This window comes from Lactuca virosa, chromosome 9, assembly GCF_052849685.1.
Source record: "Lactuca virosa cultivar CGN04683 chromosome 9, Lactuca_virosa_CGN04683_v6, whole genome shotgun sequence".
Taxonomy (NCBI): Eukaryota; Viridiplantae; Streptophyta; class Magnoliopsida; order Asterales; family Asteraceae; genus Lactuca; species Lactuca virosa.
In genome coordinates this window covers 242,719,339-242,731,929 of record NC_136434.1, presented here as the reverse complement: position 1 = coordinate 242,731,929, position 12,591 = coordinate 242,719,339, and the positions used below count along the sequence as shown (strand labels likewise).

Below are 12,591 nucleotides of genomic sequence, written 5' to 3'. Positions count from 1 at the left end.
GCATCTCTATATCACAAACTTCCTTGAGTACATTATGGACCAGGTGAGCAAGTTTAAAGGCAACAAGAAAGATGATATCAAGTGCTTCTCAGATATGGTTTTATGGTACATCGAGGTATGCCAAGCAATTTATGCTATGATTCCGAAGGTGTATGATGTGCAAAAGCGAATCCAAGGCTGAAGGGTTCGGGCCTCAATTGACGCAAAGGGGGAGATTGTTGGGTATTTAGTGTTGCGTCATTGGGCTTATTAGTTAGTTTTTGTATTCGGTATTGGGTCTGTCCAAGCCGTATCATTTATTAGGGTTTAAGTATTAATAGTGCATGCATACACCGTAGATCATTAACGTTTTGATATAGATATTCTTGTAAACCCTAGCACGCCTCTATAGTTGAAATTCTTCATCGAGTTCATCCGAGGCGTGACTTTTAATCATTCGACACTTTGTTGATTCATTCTGTGTTCTTACTTCACTTCGTGTTCATATTATACTTGTTCAGAATCTATTCGATCTATAAGGATTTTAGCCTTATCATAAGTCATAAAAATGAGATCTTGATGCTTAGTTTTCCCCCATGCATGCTTTAGAAGGTCTTTAGGTGTTAAGAGGTTAATTTTGTTGGTATTAAGCACTTAATAGACATGCAAAGTCATAAAGTTGGAAACTTTATGACTTTTAGTGGTATTTTGGCCTTGGATCTGTAATTGGAACGTAAGAGCTTAACACATTAAGCTCTTAATATGGAAAATGAGACCTCAATGCGTACACCGTGCGTACCTCTGCGTACGTCGCGCATACGAGGTCAACAACCCGATATCGGTCAAGGCTTGAGTATGCCCCGCATACATCCGAAGTACGCCCACGTACATCCGAAGTACGCCCCGCGTACGAGGCCTGAGTTGATTCGGCGGGGTTGACTTGTTGATTTTGACCAGTTTGACCTAAGGGTAATTTGGGTATTTGAACTATTAATTAAGATTAGGTCCTTGGTTTTGGTTAGGTGATTGTTGAGCAATTTCAGAGGAGAGTTTTATTCAATTTGCATTCCAACTGAGAGGTGAGTTTTCCTCACTATACTTACGGTTCAAAGGCCCCAAGGCCGACCCATTGGATTGATATCCTGGTTTACCGTATGTTGCTATGATGTAGTGATCTGTTAGATCTGCATGACTACCTGTATATGCTAGCTATTGATTGTTATGGTGTATATATGATATGTGATGGTTTACTGGGTTGAGGACCAACTGAGACTGAAGGCCAAGACACCCAGGGCGGTCCGGATAGACTGAAGGCCTGCGAGGCGTCTAGTCAGGCCGAAGGCCTAGAGAGTTGTCCAGATAGGCTGAAGGCCCGGTGAGGCAGTCCAGTCATGCTGAAGGCTCTGCATGCATGTTGTTATTTGTCATGTTTATGTGGTGGTACTTTGGGGGAACTCACTAATCGTTGGCTTACAGTTTTAGTTTTGTTTCAGGTACTTATGAGGACCTTGACAAGGCGAAGGCATGACCATACACATCCTTGGTTTCATGTTGATTGGATTTTGGGAGGCTATGATTTTGAATAATGTTTTGCAAACAATTGTTATGTAAACACTGTTTAAGTAAATGAGTTGTTTTTGAAAAGTTTAAATTTGTTGTGAATTTTGAGACGTTACATGCCTTCTTGGATTTGGGCCCATGATGGGATTTGGGCATCATTTAGGAAATTGGGTCATATTGGGCTTTTGGGTGTCATTGGGCGGGGCCCGATTATGGTTTATGACCTGATTATTAATTAGGGTATTATTTGATGATATTTAGTGCGGAGGTTTCCCAGATAAGCAGTCCGAGCATTTATCTGGTTTTTTCAGCAGTTTGAGGTGAGTCTCCTCCCAATGTTTAGCGGGGCGAAGGCACCAATGCCGACCCAAGATTTGTGGTTGTTGGTTTGTTAGCTGTCTGTGTGACCTTGCATGTGTTATATGTGTATCAGGCGGGGCCCGATGCCAGGTGGAGCCTGATGAGTGTGTTATAGCATGATAGCTGTCACTGTACTTGCGGGTCGAAGGCACCAATGCCGGCCCAGTGGGTTATGTTATAGTATGCTAATTGTCTTTGTGACTCTTGCATGTCTCGTATGTGTTATATGTATATCGGGCGGGGCCTGATAAGTGTGTTGGACGGGGCACATCACATATTACTGACATATCTGTTCCGGGCGGGGCCCGATGGTTGTGGGGCTTGGCCCATTGTATGTTTGATATGTATTGTATGATGTATTTTTGGGGAACTCACTAAACTTCGTGCTTACGGTTTTCAGTTTATGTTTCAGGTACTTCCGGATCAAAAGAGAAGAGCTCGGGGTGATCACATTGCACACACACCATGATTTCCGCTTTATATGACTCTGATGTATTGAGATGATTGACCGACTTACTTTGATTTTCCTTTATGTTTTATGAACATGTTTGGTTGATTGTTTTATTACTATGGAAAATGAAATTTTTGGTCTTGAATTTTAGGACGTTACATATCCGACTATAACCGTTAATCATTTGCTCAAAATATTTTATAAATGATAATGGTTATGGTCGTATCATTTTGCATATTATAAGTAACAAATTGTTTCACCATTGGTGGAGATACTAACATCGTAGTTTTTTTGATACCAAATGTTTGGAGTAGGGGCAATTGAGACAAATGTTTCTTTAAGGGCACATGAGAAAATAGTAGTTTGTCTAGGGGCCATATGTGTATTTCTACCATTTAGCCAATCGAAGTTTGTCAGAATAAAGATCACTGAAATCTCAATTAGGGTTCCCGTTCGCCATATTCTTGTTCTCCTCGATAAATATTGTTAGGGTTTTATCCTACGAGCATCTTAAATCATAGTACTGATCGAATTCTTACTATTCTTGCGTATTTGAATGCACTAAACCAAAGGAATTCAACCGAAAAAGAACGAAAGAAATAAAAACACAAAGGAGAGAAGCATGGAGGGAGGGGGCGAGGAGGTCAGCATAGAGGAGCTCTCTTCAAATCTCTATACTTACAGACAACAGCTTCAAGAGGTACTTGCAATTTGGCTTATGTGCATATAATGATCATTCATTTTCGCTGGAATTAGTCCTTTTATTTATTTATTTATATATAATTAGATTTTTTGTCTTGCCTTTTGGGAGTTGCTACATTAACAGTTGAATGAACTTGATTAGAGAATAGGATTTAGAGTTTTGTTTGAATCCTAATTTTTGTTGCCCCTTGTGGTATGTTTTTTGTTGTCGAATCTATGATGTAGGGTTGATTTTTTGTCATGCTTACGAGTGAGGTGGAATCTTTCTGATATCTTGTCATCCACACTGCGTGTTTGTTGAAAGTGCAAGCCTATCTCCATATTATTGATGAACATACATAGATACTTGTTGATAAGTGTCAACAACGGACATGGGTAAACTATCTTTAGATAATCGATACAATTGAATGGCCATGTTGTCTGTGTAACCTAATAATCTAGGAAATGTATCAATCTAAGCTTTTGGATGAGTAATTATGTCAATTGAGGCCTCAACTGCTCAACATGCTCCAGTGATCTTATTAGACATTACTTTGCTCTGATACATGATGCAAGTAGATAGATTTTCAGTTATTCAAAATGTTCAGGCTGCATTTTCTGTGGGTTTCTTTAGAAACACATAGCCTAGTTCTCTCCAGCTGAAAAAGGGGTGGTTGATCTTGATCCATAATTCCATATTAGGCTTGTAGTTAATGTTATTTGATAGGATTTTTCCCTTCAATTTGGTTGGAAGTATGTTTTTCTCAATCCACTTTTCATCCAACTGGTATCTTATTAACTATCTGAAACCTAGAGATTGTTGTTCCAAGCTCAATTCTAGCAGAAGCTATATGTATTTTCTTTGTTTTTAGTTTCTTCCTCAAGAAAACAAACATCATTTTTCATTTTACTCTGTATAAATGTCATACACTGTGTACTAACTTGCAAGAACTCCTTGTTAACAATCAGGTCAGGAAGCTTTTGAAGGATGACCCTGGAAATTCCGAGTATGCTGATGTGGAGAAAGAGCTTGTGGAGGTGATCTAACATAAATTTGTCACATTTTACTTTTTCTCCAATTTGAATTGTTTGTTGCTTTGACTTGGCATTTAACTTTCCTTTACATCTGTATCTGTTTTCTTCATAAACAAGTATTAGTAATTTAAGCACCAAGAAGAAAAGTGTTTGAGCACACTAAACAGACCAAAAAACAATGATGTTCATCTTGCTGTATGTAGCAATGTTTCGACACAATAAACCAATTTAAAACTAATTCTAGTATCTTTAAAATTATGTTATTGAAGTGTAGTATGTATTTAAGTGACAAGAGCCCTGATGATCCTGGCTTTAGAAGGTGAATAGAAAATTTTTTGGATTTGGAAACTCCATCAAAGATGTCCATCACTTGTATCTTGATTTCTGTGCAGGTGTCTGCTATGTGTTGTGATGGCCAATCTACTTCTACCCCTGTCACCTGATTTCCGATGTTCACTAAGATTATGAGTTTGAAACAACACCATTTTTATCTTACTGATGTGGAAACAAAAACTACAAAGTGTGTAAGGTTTGACTTTTTTTTTTTTGCTGCAGGTGATTGCTTTGACCGAAGAACTTTTAGCAACTGCACATGAAGAAGCTGGGAATTCTGGAGTGGGCATTGGGACAAGTGCTGATTTATCCCCTGGTTTTCACCATTCTGGAGGTACCTTTCAGAATGATGCTGTAAGTTTCTTCACTCAATTGTTATGTTCTCTATTATAATTTTTAAACCCTTTTTTAATTAACTTCATATTATGAGTTGGAAGTACAATGCTATAGTTGGGTAGATTTTTCAGAAAAAAAAAACGTCTTAATAAGAAAAAGTATATAAATCTGCTATGCTATGTGTGTATGTTGATCACATTTTATTTCTTATTTCCATTCAGGTCTCAAGTGGAATGTATGATGGTCACAAGCTTCCTATTGGTGCTCAAGTTCAAGCTGTTTATAGTGAAGATGGCGAATGGTATGTCTTTTGGCTTTTAAAAACCAAACAGTTTTTTTCACAAAGAAGAGATGTTTTTCCTATTTGAACATAAAAATCTATTTGTTTATTTATTTATTTTTTCTGTCTTATCTATGTTTGATTCAGTTGAATATGCAGGTATGATGCAACAATTGAGGCTCTTACACCAAATGGATATTTGGTTGCTTACAGTGGGTGGGGAAATAAGGAAGAGGTATCAATCATCTTCTTCTGTTTTTACTTTTCTGGGAAATGGAAAGAAAAAAAAAAGTGATAATAAAGAAATATTTATCGAAATATATATATGTTCAGGTTGATCCTGCTAATGTTAGGGCTATAGAAGAAGGTATTGTTGATCCCCTTCTGGAAGCTGAAAAGGAAGCAGAAGCCACTAAGCTAGCTCTTAAACGTAAGATTGCCCAAGCAGCTACTGCTGACGTGGACTTTCAGTCAAAAAGCTTACCCGCAAAGCTTCGTATTGAACCTGAAGATCCCGAGGATGTGGTACAAAATAACAACCAACCTACTTTTTTTTTTTTTTTTTATAGCGTCTTACGTTCTTTAATTATTTAATAATTAATAAACAAATAAATAATGATTTGTGATTAATGTGCAGAAAGCTGCTAAGCGGAAGAAGATACATGCTTTCAAGTCAAAGATGAGAAAGGAACAAATTGAGGTTACACAAAATAAGAGACAAAATGCATGGCAACAATTTCAAACCACCAAAGGTCGTGCTAAGAAGGTATAATGGATTTTTTTTTTTATATATAATATGTAATGATAATAATTAATAAGTGTTGACAGATTGGGTTCTTTTCGGGGCGCAAGAAGGAAAGCATATTTAAATCTCCTGATGACCCTTTCGGGAAGGTGGGTGTGACTGGAAGTGGGAAAGGTCTGACGGATTTCCAAAAAAGGGAAAAACATTTACATCTCAAGGGAGCTAATGCTGAAAACACTGAGGATTAACTAGATATAATATATATGCTTGTACAACTTTCCAGATATGTTGGCTGATATTTTTCACTTGTTTTAGATGGTTAAATCATATATATTCTAGCTTTTCTTCTCTTTCCCTAGAGTTTGAATCAACATATTACTTTCGTTAACTGAAATAAATATATTATAGCAAGACTTCTAATGTGGAATGGTGTGTACTCAATCAATTAGAGCACTAACTCTACTTAAAAAGAATTCGCTCCAAAGAGGCTTTGAATGGGGGGTGGGGGGCAAATTCTGCTATAGCACTGAGAAGAGAATGCATAATTTTTCACACATTAGATGCTTGGGATTAATCAAGTTTTACCAAACTCAAATCTGACTAAAATCAACGCAAGTACAATGTTTTGAGACACGTACACATTTTCAATGACAAAAACCAAATAAATATTGTTGCCACCACCAACCTCGGACGGACCAGAACCGTTTCACAACTGTGTCTAACATCCAATGCCCCATCTGATCTGGATTTGGATCTAAACCATTGTTTGAGTTTTTGTTTTTCTCTTTAAACCACCTGAACATGTTAGATCTAGTTCTAACTCGCTGGATTATCTCAAAACTGTAGCCATCGCTATTGCCGTCAACCACCAACACCACTCGAGTATCTCTATCTAACTGATCTGGTATGGAGACAAGATGCGATGAAATGCCTCATTGTGATATGTAAATTTTGAGTTGTGAATGAATGTCTCAAATGTTGTATTAAGTTGTAAATTCTGTTTTTTTTATCAAATCTGATTTTTTGGAGATTATTAGGATGGAGGGAGTCATTTTTTTCCAACCTACTCAACCATTTTTTTCCAACCTACTCAACCAAATGCCATATTAATTTTACCCCCTCTTTTCTATATTTCCCAATCCAAAACAATGGAAATCCATCTTTTTCAACCCGTTTAATTTTTAATTTTAAAATAACTTCATACTAATTAAAATCATTCAAAGTTAATTAACAAAAATATTAAAAACATATAAAACTAATTAAAAACATACAAACATAATTTGGTACAAGTTTTAAAACACGAGATACAACTAACTAATGCATGAGAGAGAGAGAGCGCAATCCGTTGAAACAAGCAAATTGGCAGTACCACTTTAGAAGGGGCCATCATCTTGGAGGTACCACGGTACCCCCAACCCAAAACCAAAAAAATAACAATACTCCGTGCACCCTTAGAGTGTATGAGGTCCATATATGATAGTGGTAAGAGGTAGGAATGGTAGTGGCGGTAGTAGGTAACAATGGTGGTGATAATGGTGAATTTGATGGTGGTAAGAGGTAATGATGTCGACAACAATACACTGATGGCTAGTGATGGCGGTGGTTGGTGGTTGGTGGTATATGGTGGTTATGAGTGGTGGTGGTATAGTTCAAGTTTTGAATTATGTTAAGCCGTGAATTAATGTATAATGAGTATATGCAGTTGTGTATAATGGATGTGTTAAACTATGAATGAATGTATGAATAGATATACATTAGATTGTGAAAATGACGATTTTACCATTTCTTATCAAAAAAGACAAAAACACAAGTTTTTAACAAATTTAACCTGTATTCACAGTTTAATAACCATGAAATGGATGGTTCGTATTAGAGTTACTAGGGCTGTAAACGAACTGAACGTTCAGCGAACAGTTCACGAACCGTTCGGCGGGAAGTTCGTTTATGTTCGTTTATTTAATAAATAAACGAACACGAACATAAATTCTCGTTCGTTTAGTTAAACGAGCGAACATGAACACTGGTCTCGTTCGTTCAATTATGTTCATGAACGTTCGCTTATGTTATTCATTTTTGTTCGTTTATGTTTGTTGATATAAGTTCCTTTTATATTCATATATGCTTAATCGTGTTTGATTACATTACAATATATTATATGTTTATTTATGTTCATATATGTTGAATTATGTTTTTTTAACTTTGTTCGTTTACGTTCGTTCGTTTATGTTCGTTTAACTTGTTCACGAACATAAACGAACGAACATGAACAATGTAATTTGTTAAACGAACGAACATGAACAAGAAAACTCGTTCGTTTATCTGTTCGTATTCGTTCATTTGTTCGGCTAACTTAAATGAACAAACATGAATAAGCCTCCGTTCGTGTTCGTTCGGTTCGTTTACAGCCCTAGGAGTTACTATTTGAACCACTCTAACGAAACTTATTTTTAGAACATATGCCGTGCTATAGCGGTGCTATAACGATGCTATAGAGGTTAGCGAAGGTAAAGAACCATAATTTTCAAAATACCGGTGGTGCTATTAGCGCCACGATTTATCGCGATTATGGTCAACGCTATTTGAATAAATTCCATTTTGGGCTATTTTGCATAGAAAAAATGTTTTTTTTTTGTGTGTGTGTGTGTGTAGTTTCATTGAATAAAATTGTTTTTCTTAGCCGAAACCAAAACTTTTGTGCCATTCCATTGAATAAAATTGTGACTGCGATTACTTCCATTGAAACCATGTATGTGTTGGCTTGCTAATTGTGAAGACTTAAAGTGCAACAATATGATTAACCGTCAAATTGCTTAATCATTTTATTTGCTAACTATGATTATGTTGAAGTATGATAAAATGCTAATTATTGCTTATGTTTTCTTGTTGATTATGTTAAAGTATGATTAACTGTGATATTAGTAACCGACCTGTAAAATAGGATTTACTATATATATATATATATATATATATATATATATATATATATATGATTTACTGTAGAGTTTATATATATTATATTGGTAACTGACCTGTGCAATTGAGTTGAACTTTAAAGTATGATTTACTGATTAATACTCTAATATATATATATATATATATATATATATATATATATATATATATATATATAAATTCTACAAAATATAAACTCTATATATTTAAAAAACACTATACGCCCGCGATAACCACAATTTCAAATAACGGCCTGTAAGCGTTATTATATTTTTGACCACGATACATAGAACAACCTTATTAGTTATTAGATCAATTTAGGATAAAAAATTATGATGGTAAAATAACAATTTTATTTTAAAAATGAAATAATAGTTTATTAATGATATTTCTAAATTATAGCATTTATTTAAATTAATAATAACAAAATAGGAAAAAAAAATTCAAGCATCAATAATAAAAACATTCTAATTGAATGAATAAACAAAAATCAAGAATCGAAATAAAAAAATCATGATTATAATTAATGTTCATATGTGAACATTGACAACTAATGTTCATAAACAAACATTAGAAAATATATGAACATTCATTGATGTTCATAATTAAACATATATAAATTTTATGTTCATATATAAATAAATGTTTAAAACTGTATGAAATTAGACAAAATTGCAAAAATGGTCTATGTGGTTGGCAAAATTCTGTAGTTTTGGTCCAAAACGAAATGTTGGTGCACCACTCGTCCAATTTTAGATACATTATGTGGTTTTGGTCCCTATGGTTGTATTTTCTTGTGTTTTTGGTCCACATCCCACCTAAAATGACTAATATGCCCCTTAAATAATTATATTTTAATTTCTTTTATTTATTTTCTTATTATTATAATAAAATAAAAAAAACAAAAACAAAATAAACCCACCTCTCTCTCTCTCTCTCTCTCTCTCTCTTCTCTCTCTCTCTCTCTCATGATATTTATACCCATCTCTTAAAATACCGACCCTCATCTCTTTCATTGTAGTGCTGGAAAAAGAACAGGAAGAAGCTACACCACTCTACTGCACACCTCAATGATCCTTCTGGCCACCTTGCTCCACCATAAACGACCAACACCTCTCATCGGCCGCTACTTCCCCTTCCCCGTCGTGAATCTCTAGAGCAAGCAAGAAAACCAAAAGCCGACTGCCACCCATCGCCGATGCAAACCACCACCACCCACCACAACTGATGTCGTCGAAATCCCTTCCCCGACCTCCCTTCCATCTCCAACTCGTCTCTCTCCCTCATTTCTCACTTCTCCGGCGAAGAGAGCCACCACAGTCGACTGTGGCAGCTCCTCCGCCTCCCCCTGCCGTGACCCACCACCATCAAACACCCCAATGCCGCTGCCGCCTTCTATCTGTTCCTTGTCAAGCTACCTAACAAAAGAGAGAGGAAGCGGCGGAGCCACCCGCTGCCATCACAGCTCCGACATCACCACCCGATGCCACCACGCCCGTTAAAGCAAACACCACCGAACCCCCTGTGACGTCGTGCTTCTCGTCTGAACTCTTTTCTGGCCTCCTTCCCTTCGAAACCCCTAGCCACACCGAGCCCCCTTCCTTCACATCCTTCTTTCGAGACAGAAGAGCACAAGAGCTGGACCACTGGACCATCGATCGACCTTGTGGATGTTCCCATTCGTATTTCTTTTTCTCCATCGGACGAGGATCTTCATAATTTTATGTATTGTGTGTGTGTGTTTAAGAAGATGAAATTAAAGAACCCAGATGAAGATTTAGAGAGAGAGAGAGAGAGTGAGTGAGAGAGAGAGAGAGAGAGAGGATGAGGATGGTAGTGGGGTTTTTTTTATTTTGAATAAAAATTGATAATAAAAAAATGGAAAAACAAATTATAAGGGCATAATGGTCTTTTTAAGTAGATAGGGACCAAAAACAATAGAAATATCCAAATTTGGACCAGTGGTGCACCAACATTTCGTTTTGGACCAAAAACACATAAAATTGACAACCACAGGGACCCTTTTTGCAATTTTGTCATGAAATTATGATAAAAAATAAATAAATGTCCATAAATCGACAATGTTTAAACATGAAGATTCTTTTTTCAAAAACTTTAAAATTAGGTATGTTACTACATGTTCATAATTGAACATGTATGCATATCAAATATATGTACTTTCTCATATGTTCACTTGTAAACATATGTTAAGGTGAAGACAAAATTGCAAGAATGGTCCCCGTGGTATGTTAAAACTAGCAAGTTTGGTCTAAAATGGGTTTGGCTCGCAAGGATGGTCCAATAGTTTCATTTTGTTGCGAGTTTGGTCCAATTTGGTTTGAATTTTTTTGTAAAGACGATTTTACCCCTTATTATTTAATTTTTCATTTTTATTTTATTACCAGCAATTAAAAATTAATTGAAAATAAAACAAAAATAAAATACTCTCTCTTTCTTTCTTTCTTTCTTTCTTTCTTTCTCTCTCTCTCTCTCTCTCTCTATACACCACCGACGACAAAAAGGTGCACCGGCAACCCTTCTTCACCCCTCCTTGTTGTCGATCGGAAACAACCAAACACCCCCTGAGGATCGCCGCTTCCCTCAGCTGCTACTTCGCCATTTCTTTCCCTCAACCAAACACCTCTGTTCTGATTTCATTATTCTTCCTTCTCCCTTCGATCCAGTAGTTTCCCTTTCCCCATTGACTTGTGGACCCTGACGACGAGAGGAGAGCCAATAGGAGATCGTCGGTGATCGAATCCCTTCTCACGATATGTTTGACCACCAGACCACCATTTTGACTACTTCCATTCGTGTTACTTCTTCCCTCTCCCGATCAACGAAGATGAAGAGTAAACCCACAGAGGGTCGTCGGTCTCGACGGACCCTGATATCGCAATAATTATACATATATTTCGAGCGATATTTATGTATTTTTAGCTATATTTTGGTATGATTTAAGATAAAAGGTACTTATAAAGTTTGAAATTCCATTTTGCAGCTAAAAATCATTTCTGAAGAAAAAGGAGAAGAAAATGTGCAAAAATCCGCAAAAAGAAGTGAAAGAAATTACACGAAGAAAAACGAGATCAAAAAGTCAAAGAATTCAAAAAAATAGCCGCGTTGGAAAGACGAGAAAACAAAATAAAAATATAAAAAAAAAAGAATTTAAATTAATTAATGAGGTTTAATTAAAATAAATTATTGGGAATTAATTATTTAATTTCTAAATAATTTATATTAATTAAATTAATTTAATTTAATTTAAATTGGAAAAAAGAAAAAAAAATAGAAAAGAAACAAAAACCCGGAGCCCAAAATCGGAGCCCAAACCCGGAGCCCAAAAAAGAAAGCTTGATCCATTTTCGCGTCCACCCAGATCCGGAAGAACCGAATCCGAGACCCGATCCGAGAACAGCTCCGCCCCGCGTCCATTTTCCCTCACAGACTAACCCGATGTTACCGACCCGACCCAGAGATCCGAACCGGTTTAGGATCCGCGCTTTTTATCGTCTGTGACGTCATCGATCCGATCCATGAACAGAATTCGACCCGGCTCCGACCCGCGACTCCGATTCGTTTTCCCTCACAGAAGATCCGCGCCTCGACCCGATGTCGACCCGATTCCGACCCAAATTCGATCCGGAACTATTCAGCTTCTAAACGACGTCGTTTTATGCTCCAGATTTGCCAATTCCGATTCCATTCCATTTTTAACCATTTTTTCTCCACTTTTTCCTATTCTAAACCCATTCCTTTCCAACCAATACTCAATAATTCACCACCTTTAAACTTTCCAACCATTTATTCCCATCTTTTTAATTCTTTTGAATTCTTTTTCATTAGATCCAATCTCAATTTATTTCTTTTTGGTATTTA

The 12,591-nt window shown here is 36.4% G+C and overlaps 1 protein-coding gene across 1 annotated transcript; it reads left to right on the top strand.

Annotated features, from left to right (window-relative positions):
- The first annotated feature begins 2,784 nt into the window (after positions 1 to 2,784).
- LOC145138036 (nucleic acid binding/RNA binding protein) lies at positions 2,785 to 6,110 on the top strand. Its single transcript, XM_079072179.1, has 8 exons — positions 2,785 to 3,050; positions 4,001 to 4,069; positions 4,622 to 4,753; positions 4,957 to 5,036; positions 5,175 to 5,250; positions 5,349 to 5,540; positions 5,653 to 5,781; positions 5,844 to 6,110. The coding sequence occupies exons 1-8, from the start codon at positions 2,973 to 2,975 to the stop codon at positions 6,006 to 6,008; spliced, it is 921 nt and encodes a 306-aa protein (XP_078928305.1). The 5' UTR covers positions 2,785 to 2,972; the 3' UTR covers positions 6,009 to 6,110.
- The last annotated feature ends 6,481 nt before the right edge of the window (positions 6,111 to 12,591 follow it).